Source organism: Protopterus annectens, chromosome 1.part0 (assembly GCF_019279795.1).
Source record: "Protopterus annectens isolate FY-2018-M chromosome 1.part0, PAN1.0, whole genome shotgun sequence".
Classification (NCBI taxonomy): Eukaryota; Metazoa; Chordata; order Ceratodontiformes; family Protopteridae; genus Protopterus; species Protopterus annectens.
In genome coordinates, this window is record NC_056725.1 from 678,354,529 (window position 1) to 678,377,532 (window position 23,004).

Genomic DNA, 23,004 nt, shown 5'->3' on the forward strand with positions numbered 1-23,004 from the left:
AGGCTTCCGTTTTGCCACCCTACCCCATAGTCCAGACATAATGGAGAATACAGGAGATTGTTGTCACATGTAGTACACAACCAGTACTTGCCAGAAATTCCTGCATCTCCTTCAGTGTTGCTGTAGGTCTCTTGGCAGCCAACCTGATCACTTTTCATTTTGTCTTTTCATCAGTTTTGGAGGGACATCCAGTTCTTTGCAACGTCACTGTTGTCCCATATTTTCTCCACTTTTTGATGACTATCTTCACTGTTTTCCATGGTATATCCAATCCTGTGGAAACTTTTTTTGTACCCTTCTCCTGACTGAGACTTTTCAACAATGAGATCCCTCTAATGCTTGGTAAGCTCGCTGTGAACCATGGCTTTTGCTGTAGCAGGCAACTGAGTAAATGTCAGGAAAATCCTACTAGGACAGCTGAACTTTATTTGGGGTTGATCAGAGTCTCATTAATTGATGGCAGATGTGTACCCAAGAAGACTGAATGTTGTAATTAAATCAAAAGGTGCTTCAACAAAGTATTAGTTTAAGGGTGTGCACACTTATGCAACCAACTTATTGTACATTTTTAATTTTTTATATGTTTTCCCCTAACATATTTGTTTGTTTTTCAATTGAATTGTACAGGTTATAGGTCACATTAAAGGTGGGAAAAGTTTTGAAATGATTTATTGTGGTCTCATTTTTTTTTATATCACAAAATCCTGGCATTTTAACAGGGCTGTGTACACTTTTTTATATCGACTGTATAAGTATGGATATACCTTTTACCTATCCCTTTTTATAGGCTCAAGTGTACTAGAAAATCATGTATTCAGTACACAATCACAATTCCTTTATAAATTAGGGTTGCTGCTCAAGGTACTACAGGTCTCTCTTACTCTTACTTACTTGCCACCTCGACCTGACCTCATAGGTTTAAATCTGGCTTCTGTAGGTGTGCTCCACTAGATGGAATACTGAGATCTCCTTTCATCTAAGGCTGATCCTGTTTGTTCCAGGAGCCATTTAAATCTCACTAATGAGATGGTAGGTGACTGTGATGATGCCAAACTGTATCAATATGCTGGTGATCCTTCGTCCTTCTCACAGCTGATATTGTCTCGGTTATTAACTCGAAACTGCTAAACTGCTGTGCATATTCCTGGTCCCTATTAAATAAACGAAAAGTGGAAATGTCGAACGGCCAAATAAACAACAAGGCTGTTCCTCAATACCACTATTGTAAGATCGTGGTACAGTGCAGGCTGGAAATTTTGCCCTTTCTTCACTGTAGTGCGATCTCTGAGTTGGTATGTTTAATTAGCGGGAGGGACAGCCTTTTTGTTTATTTGGCCATCCGGCATTTCCACTTTTTGTTTATTTAATAGGGAAGCCATATTCCTATATTCAAATCCTGACAATCCTACTTTTTACCTGCAAAGATCCCAGGGGTAAGAATGGTGATCCTAATATTGCCAAGGCATAAAAACTATTCATATCGTCTTTCAATCATCCCACATCTGAGTCGATTACTTCTACTTAACTAAAATTCAGTCATAAACTACTAAATTACCCTAAGTGACTGGGCCTCACATTAGAATATTGCAATCATTAAATTCCAAAATTAATATGTAGTGGATGTTAGATGCAACTATAAGGAATTACAGTTGGTGGATAATATGTCTGAATAACTATGCATAGTAGTTTATGATTTTGTATGGAAGTCAGCAACAACAAATATTCCAAATAAAAAGATTATGAGGACAAAAATGTCTGTATGTGAATGCTTTAGGAATAGCTGAGGAATGAAGGAGAGCAAAAGGGGCAGGGGCAGTATGTCAGACTGAATGCAGAGACTGAGAGAGAGAGAGCGAGAATAGCAAGAAGAGATGTGCAGGCATATTTAAATGAGCAGCGGAAACAACTGGAAGAATAGCCTGGGAAAACAAAAGAACTCTAAAAGATTAACAATGTTAAGGGAAGCTTCTTGGTAAAAATGGTCATGATAAAAGACAAAGATGGAAGAGACCTACCAGAAGCAGAAGATATAAAGAGGTAAGAGGACTATGCGGTAGAACTATATAATAAGTACTGCGACGTTGCTAATACATATGATGGCATGTTCTCTGATCTAGAGACTGACATCTTGGGAAGTGAAGTTAAATGAGCCCTAGAGAACTTAGCTAATAAAAAGGCTGCAGGAAGTGACAGAATCATGGCTGTTGACCTTAAAATCCTTAAAAATGGCGCCATGTTATGTTGCTTGGAATTTGTCCTTAGATTTGGAAAACCCAACATTAATCATTGGACTGGAAATGGTCAGTTTGTATTCCAGTGCCAAAAAAAGTATTATCCAGACAATTGCATTTGGTTCACTTGCCTACAAGGTAATGCTCATGATCCTGCAAGCCAGACTCCAGCAACATATGGACCAAGAATTGTCAGAAGTACAGTCTGGCTTAGCAGGGGCAGAGACACCACAGAAAAAATGCCAGCAATTCTTAGATGATAGAGAAAGCAAGAGAGTTCCAGAAAAATAAATACTTTGCTTTGCTTACTGCTGCAAATCCTTTCACTCTGTGGACCATAACAGACTGTGACAATTTCTGCAAGAAATTGGGATACCATAATCACCTTATTTACTTTGAGGAATTTGTTTTGAGATCAAGAAACAACAGTTTGAATTAACTGACTAGTTCAAGAATGAAGAATTAATTTATATGCTGAATTTGCTGGAATCAAAATTGCTATGAGAAATATAATATTAAGATACCACTCTGATGGCTGAAATTGTTTACCAGCTTTTTAGTGCAGGTGAAAGCAGAAAGCAGAAAGCAGAAATGGTTTGTTATTCAGCATAAAATAATAATAATCTCATATAGCCCTGTCAGTTGATTACAAGTAAGTGGGGAAGATGCAGAGGCAGAATTTATTTTCCTGGCCCCTTTAGAGGGTGAATGAAGCCATGGAACTGAAAGAAGCTCGCTTCTTTGAAGGAAAGCTATGGCAAATCTAGACAAGATTTTGAAAAGAAAAGATGTGACATTTGCTAACAAAGGTCCATATTGTAAAAGCTGAAAATTTCCCAGTATTGCCATAAGGCTGGCAGACTTGGACTATAAGTAAGGCTATCCACTAAAAAGTGAAGATTTTGAACTATGGCGCTGGAGAAAACTTTTGAGAAGTCCATTGACTGTGCAAAGATTAAGTCTGTCATTACATAAAGAAATACATCCAATCTGTTCACTGAAAGGTTTGTTAGTAAAACTTACTTTGACCACATATAAGAAGACATGATTCACATGAGAAAACACTGATGCTGGGAAAAATCAAAGGCAAAAGAAGGGGGTGTTTCATCTTTGATGAAGAAGTGAATTTGCAAGAACTTAAAGAAGAAGTTATTGACACTATGATCATTTTAAAATCCTTAAGGTCATATTAATAAACAACAGCAACTGCAATTGTTAAATTGCTTCATAAGTTATTATGTCTGGTTGCCAGCATGTAGGACATAAGAGTCTATACCAATAATGCTGCTAACTTCTCATTATGTAAACATTTGTATCCTAGTATCAGATCACCTCTAGTAAGCTGTTAACTTAATGAGTGTGGACTGAATTTAACTAATTGTTTATACTAACTGAGGTTCCTTACAAAGCCTTCCTTTTTGTAAATTTATCCAGAAAATGTTCTAGGTGTGGTTTCATGAGTGATCTAAATAAAGTTACTAATACTCTAGGTTTTCTTGAGAGATTGTACGCAGAATGCCTCTCATAATAACAGCATACGTTATGCTTTGAATACCATCAAAACATGTATCAACAAACCATAGTGCACATGCATTTGCATCAAGCACACTGAAAAGCACAGTGAATGACTAAAAACTGGGAAAAGAATGATAAACTGGGGTACATGGCTACCCCATCTGCTTTCTTCTGTCTGCATCACTGCGATGGAATAGCACATAGGGGCATGGGTGGATGAATGAAGGGCTTTCAAGCTCCAGGATTGCTGGGAGCCTGGGGCTAAGATTAAGGTATATGGGCACATGTATATGTATATGTATATATATATATATGTATATATATATATATATATATATATATATATATATATATATAAAATCTGAGGCATAAATAAAGTTCCACTAGATGTTTCATTTTTCATGCCCCTTATCTTTTTTTTGGATACATTTACTGTTTTCCTTTCATTTCATAGGGTTGTAGCACTCTACCTATTTATAGTAATAGTACTCCTGCAGAGATGTTCTCTATTTTTTGTCAATGAGATGGGTAAGTAAAAAACTGCTTGTAACTCTCAGTCTAAGTACACAAATGATTGTAACTCGTGTATTCATGGCTCTACAGTGATAGAGCAAATGTGCCACAAAACAAAACAGAAAGCATTTTTTAACAGGGGGCATGGTCCCCCTTGCATCTCCTATATGTGGTGGAGGGATCTTTGTTTCCCCACATTCCCTTTACTTCATTATATTCACTCTGAGATTACTGCATCTTTGAATGGAGCAGTCAAACAGTGAAAAGCTTTCTAACTTCTTTGGGAGCCTACAGTTCTAGAAAACATAACAAATACTATATATGGTAGTAAAATCAAATATGTCCAATATGAGGTGAGTAAAAGTAAACTTTCAAAATAGCAATATCGTATTCATCAACAGTGTATAGGCCTTTATATTCTCATTTGATACTGCCGGTCTTCTGGACTCAGAAGCTCTTCCAAGTTCTTCACACCATAGAGAGAATGTTTGAGATGATGGTAAAAAATGGCTTGTTTGTGTTTGGGTTTGAAAATGCTGCCACAAAAAAATCTACCAGTGAAACAAACAGTATGGTATAGCTGCAAACATTGCTAGATTCCTCTTCACGCAAGTAACACCAGTATTTTTCCATAAGAGAATCAAAGGAATGCCGCTATATACCTCTGAATTTTATGTGGATCATGCATCACAAAATTATGCTAATGCTTCTCAGAATAAAAGAAAATCCAGCCATTTATCAGAATCAGAACTATTAGAAACTGCAGATAACAAGAGAATCCTTCAGATATGCTATGAACACTATCAGGTAAGATGTAACGGTTTTACTTGGAGCAGCTACAGATGTTATGCAACGTACAATATACACAAAGTACCAGATAGCTGTGCAAAACAAAATTTTAGAAAGGCTAATGACAGAATTAAAGTAAGATAGCAGTCTGACAGAAGATTCTTTGTCCTTGAAGTGAACATTGCTTGTGTGTACTCATCTTCAATTCATTATAGTATCACTATCTACATTAATAACCCTTTTGCTCTTTTTTCCCCACATAGAACCCTACTAGCGTTGGGATGCCATGTTGGAATGGGTGATGAGAAAGCTGAAGAGAATCTGAAGAAAATCAAATTGCCAAAAACGTATGTTAATTATACAATGTTCTTCTGATTAGCACTGCCACTGTGATATTTTGTTCTGCGTAACATACTGTTTTTTCACACAGAGTACAAGAAGAGTGAGATTTGAATCATCTTATCACTTTGCATTTTATATAGTGCAGTCTGTCTTTTTACATCCTTAGAAGAGCTCAACAAAATTTAGCACTGAAAACTCATTGTTTTGTGCCATCTGCATTTTTCTGACCCTTTCCTCCTCATTCAGGGTCTTACCTCTTCTTTGAACTTACCCATGCATTTGTCAATCTGATTTACACCAGACCTTCATGAGCTTAGCAGTAAGAGATAGCTAATTTCCCTGACTTAACATCAAAGTGTGACATAAATGCCAAATGGATATAGATTACACCTGACACCAGTTGTAAGATACACCGTTAAAAAGGGACCACAAGTGAAGTGATTACACCTTCCTAATAAATATTCTGCTGTTTTATCCTTTTGGAAAATGGGGATAAAGTCATATCAGTAATGCTTACACTGATGCTTTCTGTCTGGCCATCCATGTTAGTGGTGGTAGGTGTTAGAATCCTAACATCTTCTTGTGGCAGCCTGAGCAGTTTGCATAACTGCTGCCAGTTGCCATCGCCTGAGGAATGAGGCATATCCTTCAGAAACTCAGCCTGCCCCTTCTGAGCTGCTGCTGTACTAGTTCAGTTTTTTTACTGACATGAAAACTAGCTCTGTAAATTGAAATTGCATCACTATGCCATAGATATAATTTGCGCCTCCTTTTTTCTGCTTTTATTATCTCTATAATGTATGCACACAATCCTTGTTGGGCTTACTGTGCTGTTGTAATGTTAATAGAATTAGCAGCACTGCAGGACTTATCTAATTCTACAGTATGTAGCCACAAAGAACAGTGCAAGGACAATCTTTCCATTCTTTGTGCCTCTGTGCACTCATCACTTTACTCTTCCTGCATCTGAGATTTAGCAAACCCTACCCCGAACTTGCATATGGCCAAATTCAGCTTCATCTGTGCTGATTGACTTGGTTTTCATCCAACTCCTGATTACTAATGATTATTTATCAGCACTGATAAGAGTGCAGAGTTCCAATAGTATTCAAACCAAACATACCTGCTAATTAGTTGTCAGATGAATTCCAACTGCTTGGCACAGCACTCCATCTGAAGAGACTAAGTGATAGACTGTAATTCATTCTTCATTAGTGAATACCGGCTATCAGATACAAGTAAAATGAAATACACAGTGCTGTAGCTCAAAGCAGCTCTGTTCAAAATCCTTCATCGTTTCCGAGGTTAGGCACAGCCTAATATATGAAATCAGACCAGGACTCTCATCCATCTGTTAAACAAACAAATTAATGTTGTGTCTTTCAGCTTATCCCGGTTAGGGGTCACCACAGCGGAACTCCAGTCCGCAAATGTTTGGTAGTGGATTTCTACGTGCCGAGTTACCAGCCCTGACGCACAACCTTCAACGCATTCACGCATGCCTCCACACAGAAGACGCGCTAGCTGAGAATTGAACGCAACAATGTTTTGCTGTGAGATGACAATGCTACCACAGCACCACTATCGTGGGTACACAAACAAATGAATAAAAATAGTAAAAAGAAAAACTGTCAGACAACTGACTGCTATATACAGACCCTATGAAATAGTCTCATGGGGTTCCTACACCTCCCTGTGTTAGATAATTTATAAATATACTTCAGGCAAAAATGATAAATAGTCTGCTATAAGTATGCATCAAGGGAAAAAAGAAATTCTTACATTTACAGAATATTTTCTCATCAGCACAGGCCATTTATAATGGCAATGGTGCTGTCCAGCCATCATAGGGGTGACATATTTCACATTTTATTTATTCCTATTTGTTAACCATGGCAGAGCATTGATCAGCACGGACCATTTCCAGTCTCTATCTGGAAAAAGAAAAATATGCCATTCAGAATGCAAGAGTAATACAATGGATGAAAAACAAATGCTTATCTGTCACTTGCTACACCCCCACCCCCACCCCCACTTCTGATAAAGTGAACAAGACCTACCAATGGATTTACAAACAAGATAATCTGAAAAATGGTGAGAAAGTACTTAGGAAACCAAACTGATCCATCTCATACAATACTCATATTACTCATCCGATAATCAGGTGTCAGTACTGGACTGTTCATTCCATTTTTCTTTTAGTTTGAATCTCTGACTGACCACATGCAGTGGAAGCCTGAACCTAATTCCAGTTTTTAACTCTGCTTTTATCTAGTTCCTGCTCTAACATTTTGTTCTCATAATAATTCCCTATGGACTTTCAGCTACATAATTCCTGTTCTTGCTTTCGCTTAACTCCCAAACCACATAGCCCCTCTTCTCTCCCTCTTGCCACTTTCCTGCTACATCACTCTTCTTTCTTCTCTACTATCTTTTTCTTTTATTTTTACCATCCATCCTACTTATTACTCCCTTCCCATATCTCTTATTTCCTCTTTCTCTCTTCTTTCTTCTTCCATCTCCCCCAAATATCACAAAGTACTCTACATATGCCTTGTATGTTACTCTCTTTTTATATCTATATAGGGTTCTATGTTAAATGTTCGAACATCCAAAATGTCGAACATTACATGGTCGAGACCAAATGTTCAATGTTTGGATGTTCGAACATCAAATAAAAAATAAGTAAAAAAAGAGAAAAACATTTTAACAGCGTAAGCAGGGGAGAAAGCCCCCCTGCACCCCACACCCCCCTACTTAAATATACCAACTCCGAGATCGCACTTCAGTGCAGAAAAGGGAAATTCTCCCTATCTGCACCGTATAGCACCATTGAAAGTCTATCTTCGAACACTCAAAATTTCAAACGTTTGGTCTCGACCATGTAACGTTCGAAATTTTGAGCGTTCGAAGATTTGTCAGGTACCTATATATATATATATATATATATATATATATATATATATATATATATATATATATTCTATTGTTTATACCATGCATCGCCTAGATTTGCATGCATTTTGCACATGCTAATTAAAGAAATAGTAACTATATCTTTTACTATCATATTATAGCCAATCTTCTAATAACCTACTTTTATTCATCATTGCCTAAATTCTACACTTGCACACCATGTGATCTTACTATTACTGCAATCTTTTCACCTTCACTTTCTTACTATCTATACCTTCTCATCCCTGCATAAATTCCTCTAATGTACTATTGGACTGTATAACTCTTGTGAGCATAGCACACTGTACACCAATGTACTACAAACTGTTTTCTCATCCTTTACTGATGTATATAACTCACATTAAAATTATGTAATGCAAGTGCTGTTAATTGTACTTTGATATGTCTTGTCTCCATGTTTGGATGTTATTCATATTTTTATGTATATGTACTAACTGGAGCTTTTCTACGCTGGCCTACACTGAAAAAGGACATGTGTCCAGTCTGACATTCCCAGTAAACAAATGTAAAAAAAATAAATATAATAAATTTGTACTCATAACTGTGTAATATTGATCTATTTTGTTGTGTCTAGTATTGTGCCATGTTTGTATTGTCTGCTCTATGAACAGGTTTAACTTTACTGTTAATATTTTTTTTGTTTGTTCTCTCCACTGTAACTGTTGATGTGCTGCATACCACTGTAAAAACATGTCTTTTGTAATTTGTGTTTATACTGATGATATCTAAATAACTAAATGTATCTGTAATTTTTCTGTGTGGAGCTTTTCTCCCTGGGCCTCTGCTGAAAAAGGGCCTTTTCGGCTTAGTCAGACATCCCTGGTTAACAAATGTAAAATAAAAATAAAATAAAAAATATAATTCTATATCAGCTTTACATATTTTCTATAACGTTATGTAACTTTCTTGGTAATTTCCTTTTTTGTAATCTTCCTTATATTTTTAAAATGTCTACTGAAACTTTTTTAAAACTGTATGTAAGTCTTATTGCTACCTTGGAGATTTTCTCCCCAGGCTTCCACTGAAAATGGGCTTTCTTTAGCCCAGTGGACTTTCCTGGTAAACAAATGCCAATAGACAAATAAATTTAACTTAATTGCCTTATTCCATTGAATGCAACATTCAAAAGCTATAACAGATGTGCAACAGTCTAAAAGCAAATGAAATTAAACATGTTAGTGTATTCATTTTGTAGTCTTCCTATGCACTGATTTTATAGGTTGCCAGCTGAATCTGTCACAGTGCTATGTCTGATACAGTGCATTAGTTTAGCTGAACACTTAAAGGAAATGGAATTCACCAAGACAAGACAAATAGTATTTTGCTGGCATTTACTATAATTTGTGTTTCTGTAAAATGTGACACAAATTCAGACCTACTGCTGTTGGAATATGCCCTCCATTCATTTCTCTCTGGGGTGATTTGAAGAACAGGTTGTATATCTCCCACTTACAAATTCCTGGATTGCTACATTACATATGCATAGAATAGTTTTGTATGTATCCACTCTAATTCCACAGCCCAAATAATGGAAGAGTGTTATACTGTAAGTGTGTCTTGATTGCTTGACAGAGTAACTCCTTCATCCTTCTCATCTAAGACACACAGCCTATAGCCTAGTCAGCATTATTCTACCCTTGACTGAAGTCTAATTAATTACTCTGTATGAGGAGGTCATTTTGATCTTTAGCATACAGCTGTCCATTTCTGATAATCTTCGTAACAATCACTGCTACAGTAGCCTAAGCTGTATGGGTTATACCTATTAAGAATATGATATAGCTGGCTTTACATATGCTAGCTACAAGGACCGTTCAGTGACCTACTGACTAAACAATAGGACTATTGCAGGCATTTTCCTGAGGAATGCTTCATTGGGTTCTCAGTGCCATTCTTCAGCATGAGAGGGAACATTTATGGTTCATACGTGCCGCAGAGGAGAAGAGAAATACCAAGTGGGAATTCCATAGGATAGTTATTTCCTCTGAGGGACTGCATATCAGAGCCTGTACCCACATTGAAATGAAGGCCCTACCTGGGGAACTGGGAGGGAGGTACATGAACTACAAAGGATATCTCTGCATCAACTACCATGTGGTCTGTAATTCAAAGGATATTCTCCACTGTGTCTGCAATCTACTCAGGCAGTTATCACAACTCCTACATATGACACACTTGTGATCTGTACCAATGGTTTGGCAGGGGTCTCCCAGGGCCATTTCAGTAGCAGTGCTAAATATGCACTGGAAACCTGGCTGATGACAGCAGAAATCCACAGAATGAAGCAGACCAGGGGTACAATTACACCTCATGTAGCCCACAAGGTTTACTGTGAATCGCATGTTATGGGGGCTGGGGGAGTGTTGCAGGTGGAGCCTTCCCCAGCACACCAGGCATTGGATGTTAAGCCAAATGAGAGGTCATGGAGGATCCAGCAGCAGGTTATGGTCATATTAAATTGAGACAGGTACACTATGATGAGGCACTAGCTTGCACAGTGCTTTGGGCCTTAGTAAAGTATACTACAGTAAAAGTAATGCATGCAAACCCAACACTCGGCTGTGCTTACTCATGCATACGATGGCCATACTGTGCATCAGATATAGGCAACTCAAGTAACGATATACAAAGGGCAGGGCAACACTGTCATTTGCACAGGTGGGAGGGAGCATATGTGTAGATGTCATTCACATGGAAATGTCTGGGTGCTGAGGACAGTTAAAGCAAGACTGCACATGTATGTATGGGCTTTGACTCTGTGTGTGTGTGTCTGTGTCTGTGTCTGTGTAAGGTCTGTAATGTAAAAGGCCTTTTAAGGGCCACTGTCACTGAATGCCTATATGTGTTTAAGTAATGGGGGTTCTGGTAGTCTGAGTGTGGGTCTGCTCAAACACAGCTTCAGCAACACTACAGCTTGATCTGTTGGATATGTCCAGGGCATTCATAGTAGAGGGCTGAGAATTCTGTGCATGCAACCACCCGTAGCAACAGCTTCTATCAGTAGTTGCCTGGTCATACCATTGTCCTGACTAAATGTCAGAATACTGTGTGATCATGAATGCTGATGTTACCAGATGTGCCACTTCTGTGACTGCCATAATCCTGGGGACATCCTCTCCTGGCTGTAGACACCTCCACAACAAATGTAGCTGTAAAAGTGCTAGCCCCGCCTAACAGCTCCTGATGCATGGCAGGTAACCTTTAGAGAACACAGCACATTCAAGTATGTGATTTGGCTTATTAAACAATCACACATATGGGGTATGCACTCCCTACATCAGCCCTACTAACTATGAATAGCTGTGGTGGTTCTAACATGTGCCTCCATAATGTCACTGCACATATGATGGGTTACAGCCATCAACACAGGAACTTCAAGAGGCGGGTGGTAACTCTGTCTTCAATGAGCACCCCCCTGTGTTTACCCCACCCCACCAAGGGGACTATCGAAAGATCCTGACATGTCTGACATGGGGTACTACATTACCCTATCTGCAGGTGTTTTATGTAATCTGTACTCCCTGTGTGGTGCATGTCCACTGGCAGAGAGACTAGGGAATACAGTGATCACATTCTCTATGTCAAGCACAAACACTGTGCTCCCTGACTAGGCCAGCTCATCCACACCATCGTCATCATCAGAAGTTATAGCTCCTCCATTGGCAGTGGTGCTAAGCAGAAAATCACCTGTGAACACAGCAAAACACAATATCCTGTGTAAGCATGACCCAGCATAAGAAGTATACATCAAAGTCATTCCATTGTCATGTTCAGATAATAGGCTGTGAAGTTAATGTATGATAAGATAATGAGCATTCTAAGTACATCTTGTACAGGTGTATATTGCCAGACATGACCCACTATCATACTGTCTACTAGTTCAATGATTGCTATGTTTGAATATCATATTTTTCCTGACTTATGCCGTGACCTTTTCAAGTTTTAGCAGTATTAATCCCTGTATGTATTTCTTATTGCAGTAAAAGTATGCACTCATGTTACAGAAAACCTTCTTTTTCCTTAATGACCATGTAAGATCCCGCAGTGTTGTAAATGATCTCCCTTGTAGCAAAAGCTCCATTATTCTGGGTGACTTTAACTAACCTTCAGTAAAATGGGGCAGCTGTACCCAATGTAGGGTATGCCCCCAAATTCCTAGACTTAAACAAGTCCCTTAGCAGCTGGTAAATAGGCCTAATAGAGGACACAACATTCTTGACCTGATTCTTACAAATATGGCTACCACTGATACTACTCTTCTGGTATCTCCTTCCTCAGTGAAGCCAGACCACAAACTTGTGATGTCATTTTTAAATTCCTAAAAGCCCCTACAGCAATCCCATTGAATTTAAGGTCAACTGACTCTATGATGAAATATCAAAATTTACTTATGGCTGCACCAGCCCAGACCATGATGCAGCAGCAAGCTTCACTAAAAAAATCTACACATTTAGAAAAATGCATATAGATAACAGTCCTCACCAGAATGTATAACAGGAAACTCCGAAATAAATTGCCCACATGGTCCACACCGTAAACTTTACAACAGATGAAACAAAGTTTAAATTTTATAGCAGATCCAAAACACCTCATGTCAAAGGAAATATCAAAAGCATAAAAAAAAATTGCAAAAAATTATCATGCCCACCAAAGGAGCCTATGAGCTTAGGCTGACCTCTGAAGTCAAAGATAATTATAAATCTTTTTTAGCTATGTTAGAAAACTAAGAAACAATGCCCTGCATTGCTCTGAATTTATTCATAATGGCACTTTTATAAAGCCCAAAAAGACATGAATCATTTACTACTCCAATTATCTCTAAAAATCATTTATTGAAAGTGCTAACCAATACCAAAATACTTCCTCCCTTCAGGATGTATCTCACTAAAAATATCAAACAATTAGAAAGACCCCAAATGTTTCTAACCAAAGAGATCACAGGCCCAAAGTCCCTGAACTACCAAGAGAGATTTGAAACTCTATCCTTTTTTTGATATCTTACAGAGAGAGGGGAGATCTCGCTAACTGCACCATTAGAGATCCAGTTGTCCTGGATGTTCTGTATCTCCACATATCCTATGGTCCACCAGTACTAGAAACAGACACCAACAAATAACTAAAACATGGTGGAGGGATACATTTATAATGCAGTACCTCCCAGATCTCTGCTGTGGAGGGATACATTTATAATGCAGTACCTCCCAGATCTCTGCAGTGGAGGGATAGATTTATGTGGTATCTCCCAAACCTATGCAGTGGAGGGATAGATTTATAATGCAGTACCTCCCAAACTTCTGCGGTGGAGGAATAGATTTATAATGCGGTACCTCCCAACCTCTACAGTGGAGGGAACATTTACAATGATAATATAGATATTTATAATGATAGATAATGATAGATTTCCGTTTTTTTTTTTTTGTCACTGAGGATCATTTGTCTGTGATGAATAAAGCCTTGTTGCTTTGGAACATTACCTGGGCATTATGATTTTTGGAAATTATTGTGACTGAGCTCATCAACAAAATTTTAAGACTACTAGTTTTTGTGTTTTTTATTTTTTCATCAGCACTTGTGTTGGTAAGGTCGGAACTAGACAGATTCCTGAGCTTGTTCAATTTTTTATTTATTTATTTATTTTTTAATAGATGTAGAATGCAACACTTTCCAAACCTCTGCAGTAAACTTCCCCTGCATGTTAAACAGTGCAACTCACTATCTTCCTCCAGAATTGGCTGTTATGGCCCTCCTGGGGATAGATGTTAGGCCTTAGGGAGGGTACTGGCAAGTTGTAAATGGTCATTAGACTCAGTAGCCTTGGAATATCTATGAATCAATGAATTTATGTCTAACAGGCTTTCTTCAGTTAGCTAGGTGGAGGCTAAGAGCAGAAAATGGATTATGACCCACAACCCTAACAGCTGTAATTTTACTGCTAGTAAACACTTAAGTAAAACCTTGAACATTCAGGTATGAGAATATTGACCCCACAGCACTGATTATGCTACTTTGACAATGACCATATTAAGCTAGTACCATAATTAGCTATTCCGTCAAGGAGTGCAGAATTCATTGAAGACCAATCCTAAAAGTCCATGCTTGCTGTACTGAAACAAAATTAATAAGCAATAAATCACTATTATGGCAGCCTACTTTGCAATACACTGTGTGCTGCCAAAGTCTTGCGTTTCCTAGGCAGATATCGTATTGCATATCTTGAAATAAAATATCTCATAAGTAGCTGACTGAATATGCCATATAGCAAAATTCCAAAGCGATGAAAAAGTTATATGCAGATGAACATGACTTAGCCATACTGCTACATGACAGGTGGTGAGACTAGAGACAACAGTACACCAGTAATACACATATTCTTATGACTGCGTTGACAGAAGGAGTCCAAGAGACTTGCCTAGTCTCTCTACATGTTGTACCTAGTGCCTTACAGCTGCACCCCACATTTCACTTTTTCTCATATTTCGTATGTCACAAACTAATATAAAGGTTTCTGTTTCTGAAGTTACATGACCTCCTGCAGTAATTTGTGCCATTTTTCCACCACTGTCCTTCTGAAATAAGACTTTTTGAGTCCATTCTAAGTTCTTTCTAAATGTCTGTGTGATCACTTCTTGATGTGACAGTACATGAGTAGATGAAAGAGAACAGACTATCAGTAACAGGGCACTGGAATTGAAGAGGATGCCATAATGGGAAGCATTATGTAACTGCTGGGTTCTGACAGAGGCCAGTCAAAGGTCATGGCATGCGTGAAACAGAGTATTCTGGTACTTATTATCATAAGAGTTGGTACTAGTGCCACATAAACAACTAATAAGCACTTCAGGTTACTATAAGGTAGAGCCAAACATCCTTCCTACATCTAACTAGTAGATCACGGGACTACAGAAGGATGGTTGCAGATGCAGGGAAGCAGTGAACACAGTCAGAAACTCTAGAGGTGCTTATTATGGAGTCTTATGTGATTAGTACAATCTGTGCAAGTCCTTTTTGCCTTCAGAATATTGAGAGCACATAAGTAAGCACATAGGCGCAAGAAAGAACTGCATGGGTAAAGGGAAAATAAGACATCTCAGTTTTTGCTTGGGAAGCATTTTCTATAGTTGTAAAGGTGTGAGGTCTGTGGGACAGTTCAGACAGACTAAAGCACATAAATATCAAGGAGATGTTAGCTGTGATCCATGCTATAAAATCTCTTGTGGTCCCCAGGGCCATTTTGGATGATTGCAGAATTGCAGACAATACCGCAATTATATGGTACATAAACAGGGGGGCACTAAATACAACTCCCTGAGTAGGCTGGCTGTGATGACTTGGGAGTTAGCTCCACAGTACTGTATAACCCTTCAAGCAACTTATCTCATTCACTCTGGAGCAGCTCTTTTGAGTGTACACCTTTAACCCCTAGTGGGCGTGGCTTAAGCCTTTAAAAACTAAGTTATCACCTTAGAGTTCTAGAAAACTCTCATTGAAAGAGGTCAAATATCAATATAGTTGTGTTTGCCATCACATATGGCTCAAGACAAAATATCCTGGTACCTTGTAAGTAACATGGTTTTGGAATTATTAATGCAAATATGAACAATCCATATTTGACGCCTAGAGGAGCAGTAGGGGTTAACTGCAGAAGACGCCTGGAGGAGCACTCGGCTGTAGATAATGTCAGAACAAAATGTAGAGGCAGACAAGATGAGTAGGACCAAAACAGACCCTCACAAATGTAAATTAAATGAGATGGTCTTCCAAGAATTGATCCAGTTGATCTGTTTGCCTCATTTCATAACGGACAACTAAAGTTTGCACCAGAACTCCTTTCAGGCAGGCTTTGAAAACAGAAGGATTTTCATTCTAATGGTTGGGAATGTTCCTGTTTGCATTTCCAGACTTTCCACTGATATCTGATGCCATTTTGAAGGTGACTCCCTTCTGGCCCAGGCAACATTAGTTCTCCCTTCTTATGGAACTGGCCAGGGGCATTTACCACAAGTCTCCTCAAAGATTGGATCTACTCACACAAGACAATGGGAGTTTGATACACCCTAATCTCAGGCAACTTCATCTGACTGCTTGGATGATACAATTCTAACATCTTTTAGGCACCTTTTTATACGTACATACTGCATGTACTAAAGGAGGCAAGAAATCTTATATTAACCAGTGGAGAGGATTTAAGCTGGTGCATTTTCTCTAACCAGGGCCCCATCAGAATTATTGCATTTGATTCTCAAACATTTGTGTGACTTGTTATCCTGTGGCCTGTTTACTCCTTTGATAGGGGTATTTATATTTGCCCTTGGATCCTCCTCTTCCTTTCAGACTTTGCTCAAGGTATTCTACAAAGAGGATTTTCTATTGACATGTAAGGTCACCTGTTATTCTGGTGACTCTTAATTGGGATCTTTACTGGGAAATTATTTTGTCTACATTTGAATCTGCTATTCAGGCTGTTTTTGATTCATTTTTGGTAGACTAACTGGTTTAGTATTCTGACATCCGCAAGAGAGCATCCGGGTTGGAACATTCATGGTGAGTCAACCCTTTTGCTTTTCTATGCATGCAGAGTTTTCTGTAGAAAATATGAAACATCTATGCTCTTACTACTTTCAGAGTGTACCTTAGATCTGGACAGCTATCTCCCTTATTTCTTTCAGAATTTGAATGACATGGAGAATAGCTTCTGTATACTCTGGTAATTGTTTTTCAACTTAAATATTATCTTGTCATTACAAAGCCCTTTAGGAAAAGCTATATAGCTGTAGAATTCCTATTATGGGACTAGAGAAGGACAACCTGCATCATTTCAGACAAGTCCTGTTTGGCTGTTCCTTGATATATCTTTTCCTGTTATTCTCAGCATAGTAAAACATCTCCAGGCAGGATTAAGGCACATTCTAAAAGAGCCTGGTTTTCTTTGATGGCATATTGGAAAGGGGTGGACTCTAGAAGCATTCTAGAGGCAATTACATGGTCCTGTGTTCATACTTGTACAAAGCATTACATACCGGATTCCATTTCCAGATCCAGGACTGGCTTTGCTTGGACATTTTTTCAGAGGCTCCTGTATTCTTATCTTTCCTCCTCTTGAGTTGGATAAGCTTTGGTAATCGCACCAAGTAGCCAAAGGCTACCAAAGCAATGCGAATGATGTACATAGCACAGTTGTTTAAGTTGCAGTTACTATAACAGAAGATGTTTGAATTCCTCACTGCAGCAGTAGCCACACCTGCCATCCAACTTCTACAGTAAATAGTTGTTGGGATAAAATGTTCTATGTTAACATTTTTGTGGGGTTTCAGGATGAGTAAACTTTCTCTTTTTGTCTGGGCTTTAGCATGTTATGATGCAACCTGTTTAGTTTTGACTATCTGCATACACCACTGTTGATCTCTACTGTAGTGTACACCTTCTGGCTTTTCTGTCCAATTTTCTTGATAAATCCTAAACCCAGTTGCTTTCAAAACATGCTCATTCTGTAAATCTTTCTGCCTCATAGTCTGTATTTAAAAATGAGTATAGTTTCCTCAAATTTCTTTCTTTCTATCTGCTACAATTCAGCCTCTGCTAAACCAACAGAGCCTTGTAACCAGGAAGTAGGTTCGGTTGCAATAAAGGCTGTCTTCCCCAATATATAGTTCGTTAAAACACCTCCAGTAACTCCACCATGAATGTAGTACTTGTAGCAATAATCACCATCGACGGCGCAAAACTAATAAGTTCTTTTATTATAACACAGTCCAATATAAAACAAACAAATATAGCACACAGTGAAAGAATGGATTCCAGAGAGCCCTGTATTTGTTTACGCGCCTAGTTTCACAATGCATGTGCCATTATTTTCCCTTATGTATCTATGACATAAGTAGTATGTAGCATTTACAACTTTCTCTATTTATCCATTTTTTATTCTACAGCTTTCCTAACAGCAGCTTCAAAGATCAAGCAAAGTACCGCATGTCTACAAATGGGAACTTCATTTACAGACACATAGAGTAATGCGGGCTGTGTTAAATTAGTCAGAGATAAGCACTTTTTAAATCATATTAGTATGTACTAGACAATGACAATTTTATGTTTCGCCTATTTTTATTTAAGCCCATATCTGGGTGTGGGTAATGCTAGATTTACCCACGGTTGGTGTGGTTTTGCCCAAGTGACCAAACAACCATGGGTAAATCTACCATTGTCCACACCAAGACATGGGTTATTGCTGTTATACAATGACATTATTTAAGAAAAAAAAAATACTTGCTTTTCTTAAATAATGTCTTTGTATAATACCTCTGTGGTGCCCTTCCATGGTTTTCCGATATCCTGGGGCTTTTTCTGATGTACTGTGCATGCGTGTGGAACTTGTGTTCCCATGCTTACGCAGTACATCGGAGCTGTGTAGAGGAAGCAACGGAGAAGGGAAGATCGTTGCTTTTTTTTTTTTTTTTTGGTTTTTTTTTGTTTTTTTTAATTAAAAATGAAAGAAAAGGGTAAAAAAAGAAATCGGGAGACATTTAATTTTGGGAGAGCCGGGACAGAAAAAAATAAAACGATAATCAGGTACGTTTCTTTAATTTTATAGAACTTACCTGATTATCATTTTATTTTTCTCTGTGCTGTCTCCCTTGTTTGGTTTACTTCTCCCGGTTTCTTTTTCTGCTTAAAAAAAAAAAAAAAAAAAGTAATAACATTACGAGACTTACTAACAGGAAAAAGTCCGGGCGACCAGACCTTTTCCCATTGGTATAGTCTCCGATTTACAATGGGCACGCTGGTTGGGCTGGCCAAGCAGTGTGCTTGTTTTTAATATTAATGGCCAGTCATTGCATAATTTCTAATTTGTCATGCAAGGGGACCAGATTCATAAGCACCAATGTGGTTGTGCTTGTTTTTTATTATTTTTTTCAGTAATACTCAGGAATGGGACCACAGCAGTTTGTGCTGTCTGTAATTAGCAAACTGTACTAAAACCTTAACTTCAGGTACTTGGTGGCTTTTATTTAATCTGCATATGTATTACCTATGAGACTGCATTATGTACCAGGTAGGCTTTATTCATTGCTCACCTTCCTGTATGAGCATGTAATTCTCACCCAGAAAAGACAAAATGAGCAGCCCATGTTAGTGATTATTATAAACTACTTGATTACTGAATTAGTAAGCATTACAAATAGTGTATGCATTAAGTCATTTGACAATCGGTTTATGATTACTCTTTCCTTTCTCAACAGCCACATGATGTCAAATGGGTACAAGCCTGCACCCCTAGACCTTTCTCATGTCAAGCTGACTCCTGCCCAGAACACATTGGTTGACAAACTGGCAGAAAATGGGCACAATGTCTGGGCAAGGGATCGTGTACGTCAAGGATGGACATACAGCTACATCCAGGTAGCAGTAATATCTTTATCTCATTATAATTTTTGCTCCTGACGCACTTGTCTGCATCTCCATACCAGGCTGGATGTCGCAACTTCGTAGGTAGGATAACTGGTTACATTCTAAAGACATGGGTTTAGATACTGTGGTTTCCTTTTACATGTTGTATTACAATAAGTAATCACAGATCCAGATCAAAGCCGTTAAGTGACATTTACATACAGCTACTTGAGTCTATTAGGACCTACCTGGTTATGAAAAAGAAATGTCTTTGATGAGCTGACAGATTGACACATGTCTACTTGTTTTAAAACTTTGGAGATACTCAGGTAATTTGTAAGATTTTTAGCCGACTGAAAACAAAATGAGACATATTAAAAGTTATGTCCCAGCAAGATAAGTTTTGTAGGTAATGTAGAATTATAAGACAAACTGAGGAATGGAAGCAGGACAGTTTGACCCCAATGCAATTGGATATACTTTCATATTAAAATTCACATTTATTGTCTATGAGAACATTTAATGGACGGTTTGATACTGGATGTTTTGATCCCAACTAAATTTAATAAAACCATTTTAATACTTAATATTTGAATTAGGAATTTTATATATTATTTAACATTTTAATATATAAATGTTTATTTGTTTAATATATTATTTAATATCTAAATATAATTAATTTAATTAACAATAGTTTTTAACATGTTAACAATGAAATCAAGTCAGGAATTTTACATAGGAAGTTAATATATTTAACTAGCCTATTTGAAGATTTACTCAACGTATCTGAAGTTTTATTCAATTTTATGCATTTAATTGTTATTAAAGCTAGTTTTATTCTCCAGATAGTGTTCCAATTTTTAGTTTGCTAACATGAGTTCTCTATGATTGTACCAGATTGCAGACCAGTAATGCGAATAATATTTTGTTCTGTCTAATGATGGGTTATTTTCTGTGCAATTGTGTATGATTGTCATATGTTTTTGCTATTCTTGCTGAGTGTTATAAACTGTTATAAAGCCCTGTTAACTAGGGCATAACAGTAGCATCAAATTGTATTCAAAGTGTTACAGATATAGATAGGGACTGTGTTAATGTGGGGGTCAAAATGTCCCATTATGGACAGTGCTGGGACTTTAGAATGGTTAACAGCAAGAGACACAGACTGAATGATTATTTTTTATTTAATTGTGTCAGTTAAACAGGGTAGAGCACAGTTCCACATGGATCTTTTTCAGGTTTATCCCAGAACTACTGTATGGTTAAGTGACTTGCTCAGTCATACATCTGGTAAACAGAGGATTAGGGAATCAAACCCTAGCATACAAGACATAGCTTGTTAAGTTCTTGTAGCCCTCATCCTGTGTCCTGCTAGACAGGAAAGAGATGTTTCCTTGTTATGAACAGAGGCACATGATGGATAAAGGTTATTTAAACATAAAATGAGAGATCAACCCCATAACTAGGAAGATCTGGGAAGAATGAAGTTAGCACTTCAGGATAAAACTAATAGAATCACCAAGGTTTTTTTTCCATCTTAAGCTGCCATTTGTCATAGTAGTCAGCATGTAATTGGCTTAACTGTAAAACTTAATTGCAAGCTCTGTAGGAGTGGAAGGATAAAGCCTTGACTACAACCCAGGCAGCCTAAGTTTAATTACCAGCTTCAGTGCTTGTTGAAGCTACCACAGGAGAGGAAGATATTAAAATGGCAAAGCCTTGCTTACCTCTCCTTAGGGGAGGGAAGGAATGTGAGTGTATATATATATATATATATATATATATATATATATATATATATATATATATATATATATGGGCAAACTCTCTGTGGTATAGCCACCCATGAAGACTGGGGTCATGTACAGATGATGTCTGTAAAAGGGGCAGGGCCTTAGTTGAGTTACACCCAGAGGTCTGGATAGCACACTGTGTGAGCCCATTGCATGCTTTCCTTCAGATGCTAATGGGCATGTGCAGGGATGGAAGGACATACAGTTAAAATCTGATGTTCTACTGCATGGAGTTTAGCTCCTGTTCTCAGTTGTCCTAGCTCTTATCTTGAAGAATGAATGAGCTGTAGGGATCTTGCCCCAGGGAACAAATTTGTGTTTAAACATCTGTGTGGGAGAACTAGGATGGAATGAACTTGTTGGGCAGCAGAGGAAGTCAGGCCAAAAACACTGTAGCACTTTATGATGCGTCTAGATTTCTTATTCACTTATTTTTTAACTCATTGTCTTTTGTCATCAATAGGATGTTTCTGTTTGTTTATTGCTTTTTATTTCTTTTGATCTCTTTTTTACCTCACAGTTAGTTGCATAAGCATGGTCAGTAGGGTAGCAGACATGTTAAGTAGTTTAGAAAAAAGGGAGAAGATACAATGGTATTGTTGCTCTTTCATCATAATACTGGTGTCTAATGCAAAAGTGAATTTATTAATCTGAATAATAAGACTTACAAGTCTATATGATACTGACAGAAGTAAAAATGCTAGTTTGTGACTGGCAGTTTCAGCTGGGTTATCACCCTAGCGCAGAATCACAGATTAAGACATTAAAGCATGGCTAGTGAAATATGCTTTTTATTATGTTTAAAATAAGCTTTACAGATATTCAGGTTCATCATCATATCAGAAATTACCCTAAAGTCAGATCATGCTAACTCATTGGAATTCCTATTGATGAACCAAATTTCTGTGACATCCCTTACCACATTGCTCGTATCATATATGGTATATCATCACTAGCACTTTGACAGCTTGCTGTTGTCACTTTATTTAACATTTGGAGTTAATAGTATACAAAGGAAGTGTGCAGGGGCAAAGCCTACCTTCCATACTGTTTACCATAAATTGTTAACTAATTTTCTTACATAATGTGAAAAAAATGGTAAAATGCATTTATTGATGAGCCTGATAGTGAAATTGTGTTGCTAACAACCATTTCATTCAACACAGTGTACAGTGTCCACATAGAGGAACCAGAAAATCAACGAGCTTTATAATAAAAGTAAAATAATTTTGTCAAAAAGTAAGAGTAATTCCCAGAATGTTAGAGCCCTTGTCACTGAAATAAACAATTTAGAAGCTTAATAAAATCCACCAAAGCCAAATTTGAGGAGAAAGTAGTTTCCCAAGCCAAAGACAATCACAAGGCATTTTTTAGTTGTGTTCGTAATCTCAACAGCACAATGCAGCAGTGCGCTGAGCTGATTGTGAATAATGTTACCGACATTGGTACTGAAGATATAGCTA

General features: G+C 37.7%; 1 protein-coding gene across 1 annotated transcript in view; it reads left to right on the forward strand.

The window, feature by feature from the left end:
* Positions 1-23,004, forward strand: part of LOC122794026 (ryanodine receptor 1-like) — a 2,146,276-nt gene that overhangs the window by 721,906 nt on the left and 1,401,366 nt on the right. Inside the window, 2 exon segments of the mRNA XM_044062140.1 lie at positions 5,312-5,395; positions 19,601-19,760. Coding sequence (XP_043918075.1) covers positions 5,312-5,395; positions 19,601-19,760 — 244 coding nt within the window.